The sequence below is a fragment of the Pangasianodon hypophthalmus genome, chromosome 30 (genome assembly GCF_027358585.1).
Source record: "Pangasianodon hypophthalmus isolate fPanHyp1 chromosome 30, fPanHyp1.pri, whole genome shotgun sequence".
Taxonomy (NCBI): Eukaryota; Metazoa; Chordata; class Actinopteri; order Siluriformes; family Pangasiidae; genus Pangasianodon; species Pangasianodon hypophthalmus.
This window is the reverse complement of record NC_069739.1, coordinates 2,402,360-2,418,144: the sequence shown is the minus strand read 5'-3', so window position 1 is coordinate 2,418,144 and position 15,785 is coordinate 2,402,360. Positions and strand designations below refer to the sequence as shown.

The 15,785-nt window shown below is 39.3% G+C and overlaps 2 protein-coding genes across 2 annotated transcripts; one reads left to right on the top strand and one right to left on the bottom strand.

Annotated features, from left to right (window-relative positions):
* Positions 1 to 2,071: 2,071 nt before the first annotated feature.
* LOC128317808 (tripartite motif-containing protein 16-like) lies at positions 2,072 to 6,194 on the bottom strand. Its single transcript, XM_053231619.1, has 7 exons — positions 6,182 to 6,194; positions 5,739 to 6,079; positions 5,497 to 5,592; positions 4,714 to 4,947; positions 4,163 to 4,313; positions 4,001 to 4,060; positions 2,072 to 3,201 (listed from the first exon to the last, which is right to left on the bottom strand). Exons 1-7 carry the CDS (start codon positions 6,192 to 6,194, stop codon positions 2,666 to 2,668), a joined length of 1,431 nt encoding a protein of 476 aa, XP_053087594.1. The 3' UTR covers positions 2,072 to 2,665.
* A 3,006-nt stretch (positions 6,195 to 9,200) lies between these two features.
* LOC128317848 (E3 ubiquitin/ISG15 ligase TRIM25-like) lies at positions 9,201 to 15,525 on the top strand. The gene is made up of 6 exons (XM_053231706.1): positions 9,201 to 9,871; positions 11,074 to 11,169; positions 11,300 to 11,533; positions 12,134 to 12,305; positions 12,535 to 12,594; positions 14,638 to 15,525. The coding sequence occupies exons 1-6, from the start codon at positions 9,272 to 9,274 to the stop codon at positions 15,168 to 15,170; spliced, it is 1,695 nt and encodes a 564-aa protein (XP_053087681.1). The 5' UTR covers positions 9,201 to 9,271; the 3' UTR covers positions 15,171 to 15,525.
* The last annotated feature ends 260 nt before the right edge of the window (positions 15,526 to 15,785 follow it).

Below are 15,785 nucleotides of genomic sequence, written 5' to 3'. Positions count from 1 at the left end.
ATATTTTTTTTTTTTTGGAGGGTGTCATTTTGAAGCACAAAGGCGCTATGACACCACTGTGTTTGCGAGGGGATTTGGTGGCTTTGTGGTAAACACCTTGTCTCTGGACTCAGTAGGTGCTGGTTTGAAGTCAGCTTTTGTCTCTACTTGGTGTGTTAGATGGAAAATATTAGGTCAGGCTTTTGTGTTGTAAAAATATTAACCCAAGATGGTGTGTGATGTAACTGGTTCAAGTCTATGCACTTTACTTATATGAACTTATACGACAGTGACTAATATGAAGGTGAAAAGGACTATAAGAGTTCACTTGTGTGAGATCCTGTGGCTCATGTGGATGAGTGTCACCTCTGGGTTAAGAGGTTGCTGGTTCAAACCCCAGCCAGGACTCCAGGATGTAAACATAGATGCTAAAGGAATCAGTGGCAGACAGAGGGAAAGGTGCAGGTGGTCTAGAGGGTGTGATGGTAATATCTGGGCAGCTCCCCCACCAGGGATTGGGCTGGGTAGGTGTGAGTTCAGGTGGCTTGGAGAGGGTGTGGTAACTTAGTTTTCACAGTGCTCCCCCTATTATGTAAAACTAAGTTAACACTCTTCCTCCCTGCATCATAACCCCTTCTACCCCCAACCCTGGGTAGGGCAAGTGCCCAGATATTGCCCTGCCACCCCCTGGGCATCCCACACCTTCTGCCTGCCATTGACCCCTTAAGCCTCTATGTTCACATCCTGGAGTCCTGGCTGGGGTTTGAACCAGCAACCTCTTAACCCAGAGGTGACACTCATCCACATGAGCCACAGGATCTCACACTAAGGACCTGTTTTATAGTCCTTTTCACCTTCCTATAAGTGACAGTCATATAACTAAGTAAACTGCACAGACTTGTAGACAGCACAAAAACCTGCCCTTTTAGCGCCATTTCTCCACCCAAAAAACTGAGTACAGCAATGAACTGCACTTGAACTAGCAAGCTCATGGGCCTAAGGCAAGGCTTTTACCACAAAGCCACCAAATACACACTGGTGTCATAGCGCCTTTGTGGTTTAAAATGACACGTGCAAACAATCCAAAAACATTTCTGTCTCTTGCTTTGTCCATATGTCCATTGTTCACACAGTATAGCGTTTGTTTTTATTATCTGTAAAAGTCTTATGTCTGTATTATGTGAATTATCTAAATAGAAACAAAGATGCTACAGAAGAAAGATGCTAAAAAAATGACAAAGAATTAGAAAATTTAGTTTCGAGTTTTGTTTTATATTTATTTTCTTAATTGAATTGAATAATATTTTTAAATGAAGCATTACTTGTAAGTTGGTAGCTACAGGATTACAGTAATTGTAAAATTGCAGCTACAAGATTAGTTTTATAAACTTTGCAGTCTGACTGGAGCAAAGAGAAACATTTTAATTTTCTGAAATATTATTACTTTATGTTATTATCAGGTATCAAACAACTTCTGTATCATTTTCAACAGAATCATGAACATAGTTCACTTATAAATATAAAATGTCATAACCATTTATGATTGCACCAAGTTATTGAACTTTATCAGAATAGAAATGTAGCGACACCATGAACAGTCACTTGTAATATTTTCTCCTTCTCTCCTCCTTTTTTCGGAAATTCCTGCTCTGGAAGATTAAATTCCCATATCTCACAAGTCTGGGTTTAATGATTGACCTGAGCGTAGATTGTGTTTAGTAAGCAGAGAGAATGTCCAGGTAAAGCTGGGGTTATTTAAGGACATTGATGTATAGGAGAGAACGTCAGAGATCTCAGCAGTAAAGATGGAGAGAACCGTAATCTACTTGCTCGTCGTGTTTCTGCTGATGCCGGTGCCGAGTCTGCACTTAGAAAGATAAAAGTTTAGAGCTTTTATATTAGAGCACATGCGCTACGTTATGTAACAAATCTAAAACAGTTTAATTTCCACACAGCAGTGTTAAAAAAAACTCATTTCCATTTTTATTTGTACATGTTGTGTATAATAGTGTAACTGATGCTTCTACACAGAGCCAAAATCAAAGTTGGGGTGTGTTGGAAACTCAGAAGTGAAGACCAGGAGACTCGGGTATATCTTCAGCAGGATTCTTTATTGAGAACGTGCTGTTTCACTCTGCAGTCATCAAGTCTAAACAAGAGATCTGTTGTAGTTTTATACACATTTTAAGGGTCAGTCCTTAGAGGTGAAGACAAAAGCACTCAGGTGACAACTTTAAACAAAACATGGAAAAGAAGTACAGAGTTATAGGAACCCTCCCCAGACTCTGCAGTTTCACCAGCTCTAATCCAATCAGCATAACTAAACCACTCACACACTTCATTATCATAGAGATAAAGAAAAGTCCACACCTCAGGTATTGATGATCATGAACAATGGCCACCAATGCAAAGAATGGGGCAGAGGCACCAAGAGCCATCACAGACAAAAGGTGGTAGCCTCAGTTACTATGCTCGTTTGACTCGCACTAAAGAGAACAGGAACTGGCAGAAACCTCCTACTAGAAACTTTGCTCAGCATAATCATTTAGTTGATGCTGTACACATATTGGAAAACACTAACTCTTATATTTGTATTCCTACAAGTGTCAGAGATTAACAAGTCAATTTAACAGTATATATATAGTTGTGAGAAACTGGGACACATCTTACTGCACTACACACATTACTAAGGATCACACAACCTCACAGTTATTTCGTCATCTAACAAGTAGATCCCAAACCCAGCGTATAGAGGCTGAGTGAATGTGGTGTGGACTCTGTGGAGGAGCTTCATCGTGTCAGAGACGCTGTAGAAGGACAGAGTTCCTGCACTGTGATCCACATACACTCCTATTCTGGAGGATGATGGCCCTTGGATCTCGGTCTGAATGTTGTTGTGATAGAAACAGAGAGACGTGGAAGAACAGCGCAGACACCAGGACTGATCGTTGCGTCCAAACTTGCACTCGTCGCGCCATCCTTTCCTGCAGATCTCTCTGTACGAGACGGATATTTCCACATCGTCATCTCGCATCCACTCCACCTCCCAGTAATGGCGTCCAAGCATACTCTCCTCACACAACACCTGCCAGTGGTAGTCAAACCGCTCCGGATGATCAGAGTACTCCTGGTCTCTCCAGCTGTGTCTCAGCACTCTGTTGTTGTCACTCAGAATGAGGTGCTGATTTACTGTGTTGGGGTCCAGAGTCAGAGAACAGAAATCTGAAATAAATGAGAAGAATGTAAGGTATAATTAAAAAAATACATTTATTACTTAAGTGAGACACCAACCTATTTATACTATTTCTTACCTAAACCTATGTTCACACTAGCAAGTGACAAAGCGACAAATGATCATTGAGTTTCTACGTATGTGTGCAACAAGGAGCCATGATTTCAGCGACAAGTGACATTTCATCTCAGGTATAAAGTTGGCATGACACAGCAAAGCAACAAATCCAAATGATGGCTTGAATGATTCCTCTGTCCAGTCCTATGGCGTGTGTTATCCAGCGTTTCTTCAGTTACCTCTCATTACTTTAGTTCTTACCTGTAATTAGTTCCCATTTACAGTTTGATGCACCCAAACTTTAGAAAAACTTAGCTTCATCTTTCCCTGTCAAATTTTACCTCTCATTAAACATGCATAGAGACATTATGAAGAAAAATAAAGCTTGGAAGGAAGTAGCAGAGACTGTTTATGCCTCTAGCGAGTGTATGTAGCTAGTAGAGTTAGTTTGCTTTGCTACAATCTGAGAATGAAGCTAGTATGAAGCTGAGCACGTAAAACAAACAGCCAATTTTCACACTGATTAGTGCATTGTTTAATTTGTGTTGAACTAGTTAGCTTTAAAAGCTATATATACATAGATACTACCATTTCTAATTAGAATTAACAAAAGCCAAACTACAAAAGACAGAAGAAAATTGCTAGAAGTGGATTAACCAAGCGTATGTGTTGAACAGATATAATTGGTTGTGTGTGTGTGTGTGTGTGTGTGTGTGAGAGAGAGAGACATACATTTCAAAAAATCTTGCCTGCTCTTTGGCTCTGAGGGTGACATCATCTGAACTGCAGAACCTGTGGAAACAACAGAATAAAATAATGAAACACAATTGGCCTTTTGGAAAAAAAAAAAAAGACACAAACAATAAATATTTTTGTCAGCACGTGTTTACTCACCATGTGGAGAGATTTTCAATTCCTCAGTGCAGAATTCCTCCAGTCGCTTTTTCAGGTCTGAGAGATACTTCCTCACACCGTCGAATGAGAGACGTGGATTAACGTGGATGCTTGATGAGTCCTTATGTCCAGAAGAGACAGACTGGAAACTCTACACAGTAAAAAGGAGGGTAATAGGAATAAACAATCACAGATTAAATTAGACATGACACACTTGTGATCTAAGACAAGTACATTCGTTATTTTCGTAAACTCCAGGCCTGGAGACTAGAAGCCAGTCGCAACAGTCAAACTTAAGCTCTGTCACAATCTAGTTTGAATGGAACATTATTTTATATCAGCTAGCATAGAAAGCTTCTTCATCATAAATCAAATTGAGATTATTAGTAAGGTACATGGGCAGCACAGTGGTGGAGTGGGTACTACTGCTGCCTCACAATGTATGATTTAGGACTGACTTGAGATCAACCTTACGCACATCTGGTGCAGCTGGCTGCAGGGTGGAAAGAGGCGTACAGAGCTCTCTCTGTAGATCAGACAGTGAGTGTTACCTGGAGGAAATGGATGTGATCGTGTGTGTGTGAAAGCTGCTCCAGCTCAGTGACTCTCCTCTGAAGATCAGCAATCTCCTGCTCCAGTTGCTCCAGGAGTCGTTCAGCTCGACTCAGTTCAGCCTTCTCCTGAGCTCTGATCAGCTCCGTCACCTCCGAGCGCTTTTTCTCCATGGAGCTAATCAGCTCAGTAAAGATCCTCTCACTGTCCTCCACTGCTGTCTGTGCACTCAGCTGTTAGGAGACACACACACACAGTTTAATTTTAAAGCTCAAATAACATTCATCGTCATAGTTAACTTCCTAGTTACATTATGTATTAATACTTATATATTGTAATTACGTGTTACTACATCAGTCAACAGTTAAAGAGAGTCAAACCATCAATACCAATAAAAGACTCCAAGACTAGGTATCACTCGGCCACCATAGACTGATCCTACATTACCTTCTGTGAAAAAGCTCCAGCTTTCTATGTAAACATTTTTTTTTTAACATAGAAAGGAGTATCAGCAATTACCTCAGCAAAAGCTGGCTATAATCACTAGACCAGAACCCCAACTACTCTGGAGTTTGGAGACAATTAAACAATATTAAAGGAAACAAATCAATGTCCTGCATCGAGGTCCTCATAACAAGTCAATGTCCTCGAAACGTGTCGAGTTCCTTTCTAAATAGCCTTTCTAAATGACTAAATACAGACAGGACTAACATTATTATTATTTATTTATTGCTGAGGTAAAGAGTTGAGGCGTGGGTGAATCTGCTCTACTCACTACTCACCTTTATAATGTTCACAGCCTGTTTCAGCTCCTGCACCTTCTTCTGCTTCTCCTGGATTCTCTGCTGGGATTTCATCTGCTCCTCCTCTAGCTCATGCTGTGAGAAAATAAAAACAATCGTCCTCAGCATTATATTAAGTATAATCTCAATAAGTGTACATTAATGGTACTTCAAGTAAACTGTGACTTTTAGTGTACAGATAACGCCGATTACCAACAAAATGACCACTTGCTAGTTCTCACCTGTTTCTCGGTTCTTTCTGACACACCTGAGATGATGTTGTGAGCTTTGTGTTCATCCATCGCACACAAATAACAGATGGAGCTTTGGTCAGTATGACAGTAGATCTCCATCAGCTTGTGGTGCTGTGAGCAGATCTTCTCCTGTAGCTGCGTCGTGGCTTTTTCCAGCTTGTGCCTTTTCAAAGCTGGAACTTCATGCTGAGCTTTCAGATGAGGTTCACAAAAGGAGGTCAGACAAATCAGACAGGACTTGATGGCTTTGTGTTTTCTCTCGGTGCAGAAATCACACTCCACATCTCCAGGCCCAGTGGAACAGTGAGCAGGAGAAGCAGCTAATCTCTCTTACTGGAAACATACACATCAAATACACACAAACATTCGACGCTGCAGTGATTTTAACAACACACACTCACTAAAAGGTGCCACAATTTACACAAACTCACCTGAAAAATGCATTTAAAAGCGTTTAAAGACAGATAATGGCTCTCCTCAGTGCACTGCTGCCAACTGCTTTCAATGGAAAGTAGCTAAAGCCTGCTCGAAAAGTCGCTAAATGTGACGTCATGCGCTGAATAGCGTGTCCGTGACGTCATGACGTCGTGTTTGCATTCTGCCTGGTGTTAGCCCTTTACATCTGTTTGCTTCTCTCCTTCTCTCTGTGCTCACATACTGTATTTTAATAAAGCCGAATTCCCAGTAAAGCTGTTCACATTGACCCATTTTTCTGTTTCTGTTGTCAGACAGCGGAACGAGTCTGAAATAGTGAGTGAAACGCGGCTCATTAAGACTACATGTTAACCAGCAGTCACTTCCAAGCCATTTCCAAGCTGCTGCTCTGCGCTGCTAAAATCCTGATTTTATAACCGCCACGTCGTCTGACAAAATCACCACACACACAAGTTAAAGACATCGGCTGTGCTGTGATTTCGGCTATATTTACATGGAAAATGATCACTCAGAGAGAAAGTTACAAGCCACAGAATGCGACTTAAAAAAGAAACCAAACTTCCCCCTACTGCCCACTTCCGCCCTCTGCTGGTGAAAATACTGTTCACACCATTCTCACCAGTAAACTAACACCAGTCAGTTACATTTTAAACCTTCTGGTGTTCAACTAGTCACGTGTTTATTGTTTATTTCCTTAAATCTTGGATGTTAAGACTCTCTTACTGGATTATAGAGCGATTAGTGCATTTGCAGCTTTATACAGCTGTACTGGTATATCTCAGAAAGCCTGACAGACTCTGTTCCAAATCAGGTTTGAAATGAATCAAGTGCTGACTCTTTACTACACACTGAATGGCTGATCAAATTAAACTTAGGACCAAAAATGTATTAGAGATCTCAAATCTACCTGTGTGAGCTGAGAGGAAGAGACGCTCCAACCATTCACACGACCATACAGTCAACTTAACCAGAGGGACGGACGATTAGCCATTGTTTACATAACTGTGCTAATTACACCTCAGTATCACACAGAGGTTCAGTCCATTTATATAGAAGGAATGGAGGTTGAGGTGGAATGGAGACAATGAGAGTGTCTGTGAAGTATGAGGTGATGGGAAAATCTTTACGTGATCCACAGGAAAATGTGCAGAAACTCATCTCATTACATTAATCACCTTAATAATTAATACCATTACATCACATTATATTACTTATAGCCATGGAGGTTAGTTACACCCTCCTCACTTAAAGCTCCACCCATTACACTTTAAAGCTCCGCCCAGTGTCTCTGTCACACTATAATCACAGAAGCTCAAAGTTCATTCAGAGGAAACAAAACTGATCTCTGAGTGCTGCTCGCTCTCTCTCTCTCTCTCTCTCTCTCTCTCTCTCTTTGTCTGTGAGTTCAGGAAAATGGCTGAAGCCAGTATTTCAAAATAAAACACAAACACAAACAGTTGAGCATTATTTCAGTTAAGATAAGGCCATGTCTGAGCACTGAAACAAGCTCAAACCAGTTCTTATACAGACCGTCCTAAACAACAGACAGATGCAGTTCACTTAGGAGACTGAAGATGATAATATTTGAATAGTAAGAATAGCATAAACATATTTACTCAAGATGTCTGTGGATTTTCTTTTCTTCTTCTTTTTTTTTTAACAGTTAAAGGAGACTCTGGATGGAAAATCTTTACAAAACCCTGCTTTAACAATCCAAAAATGCACATAGAGCACAAGGGTGAATTTTGTTCAGAAAGACATTTTGAGCCAAATAACACCACATTACAATCATATATACCTTTTAAAACATTTTAATTTTCACCATGTATTCTAAGATCTAGAATATACGTTCACTTTTTAAAATCTAAAGCTGTTTCTAATTTCATTTTAAAACATTTAACAGTATTAAAATATGGTGGCCCCAAATGTTTTTTTGTTTTTTTTTATTTGGAGACTTAAGCCACATTTACAACTGAATGAATTTTACTACATTAGAAAACAACATGTCAAAACAAGTGGCATTTATTTTAAAGAAAAAAAGCACAAGCAAAACATTTCCCAAAAATGATTATTATGTTTAAAAATATAAAAAATAATAGATATACTGGTCATAATTAAATAAAAAAAATATTTGTACACTGGTTGTTACAGTTAATCCATAGTTAATATGATGAACTACACCATGTGGTTACTCTGCTAGTGACATCTGTATGTAACTGAAGGTAATTGACTACATACACCTACTTTAAATTACCTTTAGACCAGCTGGTTAAAAGTCATTGCAAAAATGACTCAGATGAAGGAATTAAGTTATGAGGAAAGAAGGAAAGAAGGCCACTTTATTCACCTGATCAGCAAAACCTCAAAAAATAAGTTCAAAGAAGAAGGACTTGTGAACGAAAACAGTCGACGTACAGGCAGAAGCAGAAAGACCACCAGCCGATTGGGCAGATAATTGTGAATAAAATCAAGTACAACAGCCGAGAAACTGCAGCAGGGATTGCTTCAGAGATGAATGAGAATTACCAGATACAACTAGAGCACAGACTATTCACAACAGGGTCATCGAGCATTGGTACAGAGGAAGAGTAATGCAGCAGAAACCATTAAACAGCCTCAAGAATAAAACAGCAAGGCTGAAATCTGCAAAAGAACAAACACAGAAAAACAGCAGCTTCTGGAGAACTGTAAAGTGAGAACTTCTCGCTTTAAAAACTGCTCCAACATTCTTCCAGGATGAATATAATTTTAAAGATGTCACTAGGAATAAGTTCTTAAATTGTAACAATTGTAAGTTATCAACAAGGATGAAAGTTTTGCTTGAGGTGTCAGTAGGAAATAAAACCAGAAATTTAAGACTCATTCTGTGTGTGTTTCATGAAGTGAATCCTAGTAAGTGTAGCTACATGGGTTATATTTATGCACTGGAGGGAGATGAAATGGTTAACAGAGGAGGATTCATAACCTACCTGCGTTTGTGCTCCTCCTCTCTCTCACACACTCAGAGAACCAGGAAGTAACTCATTTCAGAGAAAACAAAACTGATATCTCTCTGTGTGAATGTGTGAGTGTGTGAGTTCAGGAAAATGGCAGAAGCCAGTATTTCAGCAGATCAATTTTCAGTGGACCAGTTCAGCTGTCCAGTCTGTCTGGATCTCCTGAAGGATCCGGTGACTCTCCCCTGTGGTCACAGTTTCTGTAAGGTGTGTATTAATGGCTGCTGGGATCATAAGGATCAGAAGGGCGTCTACAGCTGTCCTCAGTGCAGAGACACTTTCACTCCAAGGCCTGTTCTACACAGAAACAACATGCTGGCTGAAGTGGTGGAGAAACTGAAGAAGACTGAACTTCAAGCTGCTTCTCCTGCTCACTGTTACGCTGGACCTGGAGATGTGGAGTGTGATTTCTGCACCGGGAGAAAACACAAAGCCGTCAAGTCCTGTCTGATGTGTTTGACTTCATTTTGTGAAAGTCATCTGAAACCTCATCTGGAAATTTCTGGTTTAAAGAAACACACATTAATTGAAGCCTCAGCAAAACTACAAGAGAAGATCTGCTCTCAACACAATGAAGTGCTAAAGATCTACTGTCGTACTGATCAAACCTGCATCTGTTATTTGTGTACGATGGATAATCACAAAGGTCACGACACCATCACAGCCACAGCAGAAAGAGCTGAGAAACAGGTGAGAACTAGAAATCTTTCCAGAATGAATTCTTCTGAAAAGCTTGTTAAAATGTTGTGTTCTGGTTAAGATAGTGTTAAAACTTTTCTGTGTTAGTCACAATCTGGTCAGACAAGAAGGGTCAGAGCACGGCACATAAAAGCACAGAGAGAGAGAGAGAGAGAGAGAGAGAGAGAGAGAGAGAGAGAGAATTGAGGTAAAGTAAACATAAACGAAACTGTTATAATAAGCTCCACTCTTCTGGGAAAGCTTTCCACTAGATGTTGGAGCATGGCTGTGGGGATTTGTGTTCATTCAGATACAAGAGCATTAGTGAGATCAGGCGCTGATGTTGGTGAGGAGCTCTGGGGTGCAGTCGGTGTTCCAGTTCATCCCAAAGGTGTTCAGTGGGGTTGAGGTCAGGGCTCTGTGCAGGACACTCAAGTTCTTCCACTCCAACCTCAACACACCATGTCTTCATGGAGCTCGCTTTGTGAACAGGAGCATTGTCATGCTGGAACAGGTTTGGGCCTCTTAGTTCCAGTGAAGGGAAATTGTAATGCTACAGCACACAGAGACATTCTGTACAATTGTGTGCTTGCAACTTTGTGGCAACATTTGAAAAGAGCCCTTTTTTCTTCGTTTTTCCTTTTACTCTTCTGCCCCACCTCCCATCCATGTCACATAAACAAGACTCTACAGTGGCCAGAGTTCATCCACATGTAGCATTCATCCACTGGGCTAATCTTCCATCCGCTAGCTAACTGGACTCAGAGCACAGAGAATCCTTTCATAACAAAAAACCTATGACATGAAATCTACAGAACATTTGCAGTTAAATCATAACTGAATATTTACTGTAACAATGTCTATATCATTTTTATGGACTTCATTAATATCACTCAGAGAGTTAAGATCCTTTGTGACAATTTTTTGTTAAAATCACAACACAAATAAATTTGAATGAAACTGAAGTTAGCAGCAGTTGTTTTGGTCATCAGTCTGGCCTTTTTAGACAAGACAAAAACTCAATTTTTACTCTTTATTTTGCCACTCACCATAAGCAGCATGGAAGTTATTTCTAGCTAGTAACACTACAAAATGCAGTAACCATATAGAAATTCTACAACACTGTGCTGCCAGGTGATTAGGTATTGTGATGTAGGAACTAATAAAGATGAATGTACTTCATAAAGAGCTGAAAATAACTGATGTGTCTTCAGAGTGAGGTAAAGGAGGAGCAGATGAAATCCCAGCAGAGAATCCAGGAGAAGCAGAAGAAGGTGCAGGAGCTGAAACAGGCTGTGAACACTATAAAGGTGAGCAGTGAGCAGAGACAGAGCTGCTCCTAGAAACACACACAACATGGACAACCAGTCATTTACAGTCCCAGTAAGAGAGCGAATGATAGATGAGCTTTAAATCCTATGTCTCTGTGTCTCCTAACAGCTGAGTGCACAGACAGCAGTGGAGGACAGTGAGAGGATCTTTACTGAGCTGATCAGCTCCATGGAGAAAAAGCGCTCAGAGGTGATGGAGCTGATCAGAGCTCAGGAGAAGGCTGAACTGAGTCGAGCTGAACGACTCCTGGAGCAACTGGAGCAGGAGATTGCTGATCTTCAGAGGAGAGTCACTGAGCTGGAGCAGCTTTCACACACACACGATCACATCCATTTCCTCCAGGTAACACTCAGTGTCTGATTTACAGAGCCAGCTGTTCCTCACACACTCTCTAAAACACCTCTCATTAAAGCAACAATAAATGTCCCTGTCTGACATCACAAGTGTGTCTGGTGTTATCCTGAGATCAGGTGACTTCACACTTTATTACTGTTTGTTATTGTTTTGTGCTGTTTATCTTCTCTTTAACTCAACCTCAGTGTTTAGCTAAGTTCAGTAATATTAGTTTGTGGATTTGGGATCGCGTAGCTATGACTTCATTTGTCTGGTGTGTTTATTGTGACAGTTGAACAGTGAAGGATCACAGTAGCCACCAACACTGACTAATGTATCTACTGTTTTCCTAAATCTATGGCTACGACATTAAAAACTAATGGCATATAAGGAGGACCTATAATGCTTATATGATGTATTTGTGTAATGCATGCTGGGTAATATAGTGAATACTGATGGATATAAATATGAATATTAAAAAATCATGAATTCTGCTAAAACACTGACAGATGCAACACTGTACTACAAAATCCTTATTGTTTTATATAAATGTAACTGCAGGAAAATTTGTTTACACATGCTGTTTTAAATTTAAACTGCTTTCTGTAGGCTTTAGCTTCTGGACGTCACTCTCCCACAATTATCAGACCAACGTTTCACACATCCAGCATCACTGTCCATCAACATCTCTCATTTGATGGAGTGAGGAATTCTCTCTCAGATCTGAAGAAGAGACTCGAGGAATGCTGTGAAGAGGAATTCAACAAAATCCCTCCACATGGTAAGAGGAGCTGTTCCTGCTGGAGAAACACAATGATGGACGTCTTTACTCACTCTGTGAAGTGTTATTTCTTAGCAATGCTCCTGCTTTCTTTTTGCAGACAGTTTACTCACCTGACACTTTTAACTAAAATACTGATTTAAAATGAATAACATTCCATCTTTTCCATTCTATTTTCATCTTGTACACAACCTCATGCTTTTTGTCATTTCCATTTTTCTCTCCACAGCTGCAGCAGTTCAGATCATTTCACTACCAGAGCCACAGAGCAGAGAAGATTTTCTGAAATGTACGTCTAAAGCACACACACACACACACACACATACACACACAATCAGAAGTGGTCACTTGTAGGACATGTTTCCAGTATGTAGTATATGTGAGGTCCACCCTCACACACACCAGCTGTTTTCGGTACTTGTGGGGACCAAATGCACTTTAAGTAATAAGATATATATTTTTTTCCCCATTGATGCTAACAAAATGATTAATCCAGAATGATGTTTACCTTCTAAACAACTTTTATTGGCTTACTGAATAGCAAATGTAACAGCAGGTATGCATATAAAAGCAGAAACAGACATCATTTTAATCTACAAACACAATTCTTTCCTTAGAAACAGGCATGTTAAACAGATGTTTTGTATTTTATTTAAATTCTAAGGAGATCCAGGTCAAGAGCTTCAGTTAATATTCACATCAAACATCAGAATGAAGAAAAAGTGTGATCTCTGTGACTTTAACCGTGGCATGGTTGTTGGTGCCAGATGAGCTGGTTTGAGTATTTCAGAAACTGCTGATCTCCTGGGATTTTCACACACAACAGTCTCTAGATTTTACACAGAATGGTGTGAAAAACAAAAAACATTAAGTTTTTCCTGATTCTGATGTTTGATGTGAACATTAACTGAAGCTCTTGACCTGTATCTGCATGATTTTATACATTGGTTGATTGAATAACTGCATAAATGAGCAGCTGTACAGGTGTTCCTATTAAAGTGGACAGTAAGAGTAAAGAACCTCTAGCACACTAGCAATTACACGTGTAAATTAATGGAAGGATTTACTGTGCAAAGGTCTTAGGCACCCTATTATTTTAGAACAAACTTTGTTATAGTTTTTTTATTTTATGACTTGTACATTACTGATTCAGTACAAAAACATTTCAAATTTCCAAACATTGGTGTTTCAGCACAAAATGAAATGTTACAGAAAAATGTTTGTATGTCAGTAAAGAAAGCAGCAGATTCCATAAGAGACACTTTTCAGATAAAAACATAATGAAGGCTGCTGGGTTTCACTGCAGAAATAAGAAGCGAGTCGACAGTCAAAGTCTCCAGAAGAACTGTGGCTGCTTCTGCAAGATGCTCAGTAACACTTACAGCTCATTTCCTTATAAAACTGCACACACTGTACCTGAGATACTATTTTATTTTTAAGAGCAAAGTGTCATCAGACCAAATATTGACTTTGTGTCATTTATTGTTTACTGCTCTTTATGGTATAAACATTTAATTTCATTATTTTTGAAGGCATCTTTGCTCTGCAGAATTTCTTTGCATGTGCCTAAGATTTTTGTACAGAAATGTAAGTGTGTGTGTGAGTGTGTGTGTGTATATATATTTACACATTATGTGTGCTAGAACACTACTGTCTACTACTATCATCTGCAATACTTGTTATGTTTAATAAAAATCGGGTTTAACAGCTGGGTTAATTACAAATAAAAAAAAAACACTCTGAAAGGACTTGTCCTAAATAATAATAATAATAATAATAATAATAATAATAATAATAATAGTAAATGAAACAGTACTTTTCAGACATGATGGTCATGGTGTAAGGTGTGTCTAGCTGAGTGTTAGGATTACTAGGAGAACACTTTGATAATCTGACTGTGCATTTCCTCTCATTAGGAGGACAGTATTAGTGCACCACATTTATCCAGCGAGCTGCTACACTAACTTCTCAAACTTTCTGCACACATTTCCATAATATTATTTTTTTTTATTTTTGTAACCAGAAATAAATAAAAAGCTGCAAAAAAAAAACAACATAATATGCTTACCTTGTATGTCGCGTTCATCTTCTGTTAAATTCACATTGGCTTTTTCTAAAATGTAAATTAGTAATGGCGGAGGTGACCTCCTCATGGGAAATGTAATCCATTTGCACTTCCGGGTACGCTTCTTTGTACTGATAAAAGGACGGCGAAAAACTACGACTCTCCGGTTAAATATTAACAAGTAAATTATTATATTGGCTATACGCTTAGTGCTTACACTTTTAATAAAACATGCCACGTTCCGTTTGTTTTTCTCTTTTATTTCAGATTTCTGTTATCTGACTCTGGATCCCAACACGGTACATCGTAACCTCATTCTGTCTGAGAACAACAGAGCGGTGAGATACAGTGAGAGAGAGCAGCAGTACTCTGATCATCCAGAAAGATTTGACTTCTGCGAACAGGTGTTGTGTAAGGAGAGTGTGTGTGGACGCTGTTACTGGGAGGTGGAGTGGAGCAGTGCTGGTTTTGTGTCCATATCAGTCTCATATAAAGACATCAGCAGGAAAGGACGGGGTGATGAGTGTGTGTTTGGATTCAACAATCAGTCCTGGAGTCTGTGGTGTTCTTCTTCTTCTTCTCTGTGTTTCTATCACAACAGCATTGAGACTGATCTCAGAGTTCCATCATCCTCCAGAATAGGAATGTATGTGGATCACAGTGCAGGAACTCTGTCCTTCTACAGCGTCTCTGACACGATGAAGCTCCTCCACAGAGTCCACACCACATTCACTCAGCCTCTATACGCTGGGTTTAGGCCCGACTGGTTTTCTACTGTGAGATTGTGTGATCCAAAATAAAGTGTGTAGTGTTTTATGTAAAATTCCTGCACATTGCCACATTGTTGCTCAGTCATCTGTCTCACTAGCACACAATCCATCTGCACAAAAAGTAATTAGTAATTAGTAATTTTACAATAATTAAAAAGGAAATGTTAAAAATGAACTGTCAGACAAGAAACTAGTAGAATTTCAGAAGAAAAGGATGGAGGAGTGAGAAGTGCAGCGCGCGAGCTGCGTGAGTTGTGCTGAAATCGGTGACGCAGAGAAATCTGTGACTAGAGGTCACTGTTCAGTAAATGTTCAAGATTGCAGCTTCTGTCTTTTCTGTTTGTGTTTTATGATTGTGATTGTTAATTAAACGATGTGTACTCCACCCACATGCTCCTGTGTGTTTATTGGGACTGATGATTTTAATTCTGTTTTGTGTCTTTTACCATTGTGGTTCTTATTTATGTATAAAATATATTATTAAAATAATATTAACTATTGTTATTGTTGATCTTAGTAATACTATTTTTACTTTCTGTCTTACTACCACAAGATAAGCTCAGTAGTTTTACTACAACTAAAGAGCAAATGTTAAAAACTGGCAAACAACTAGTAATAATTTTAAAAAATCATCAGATGATATCT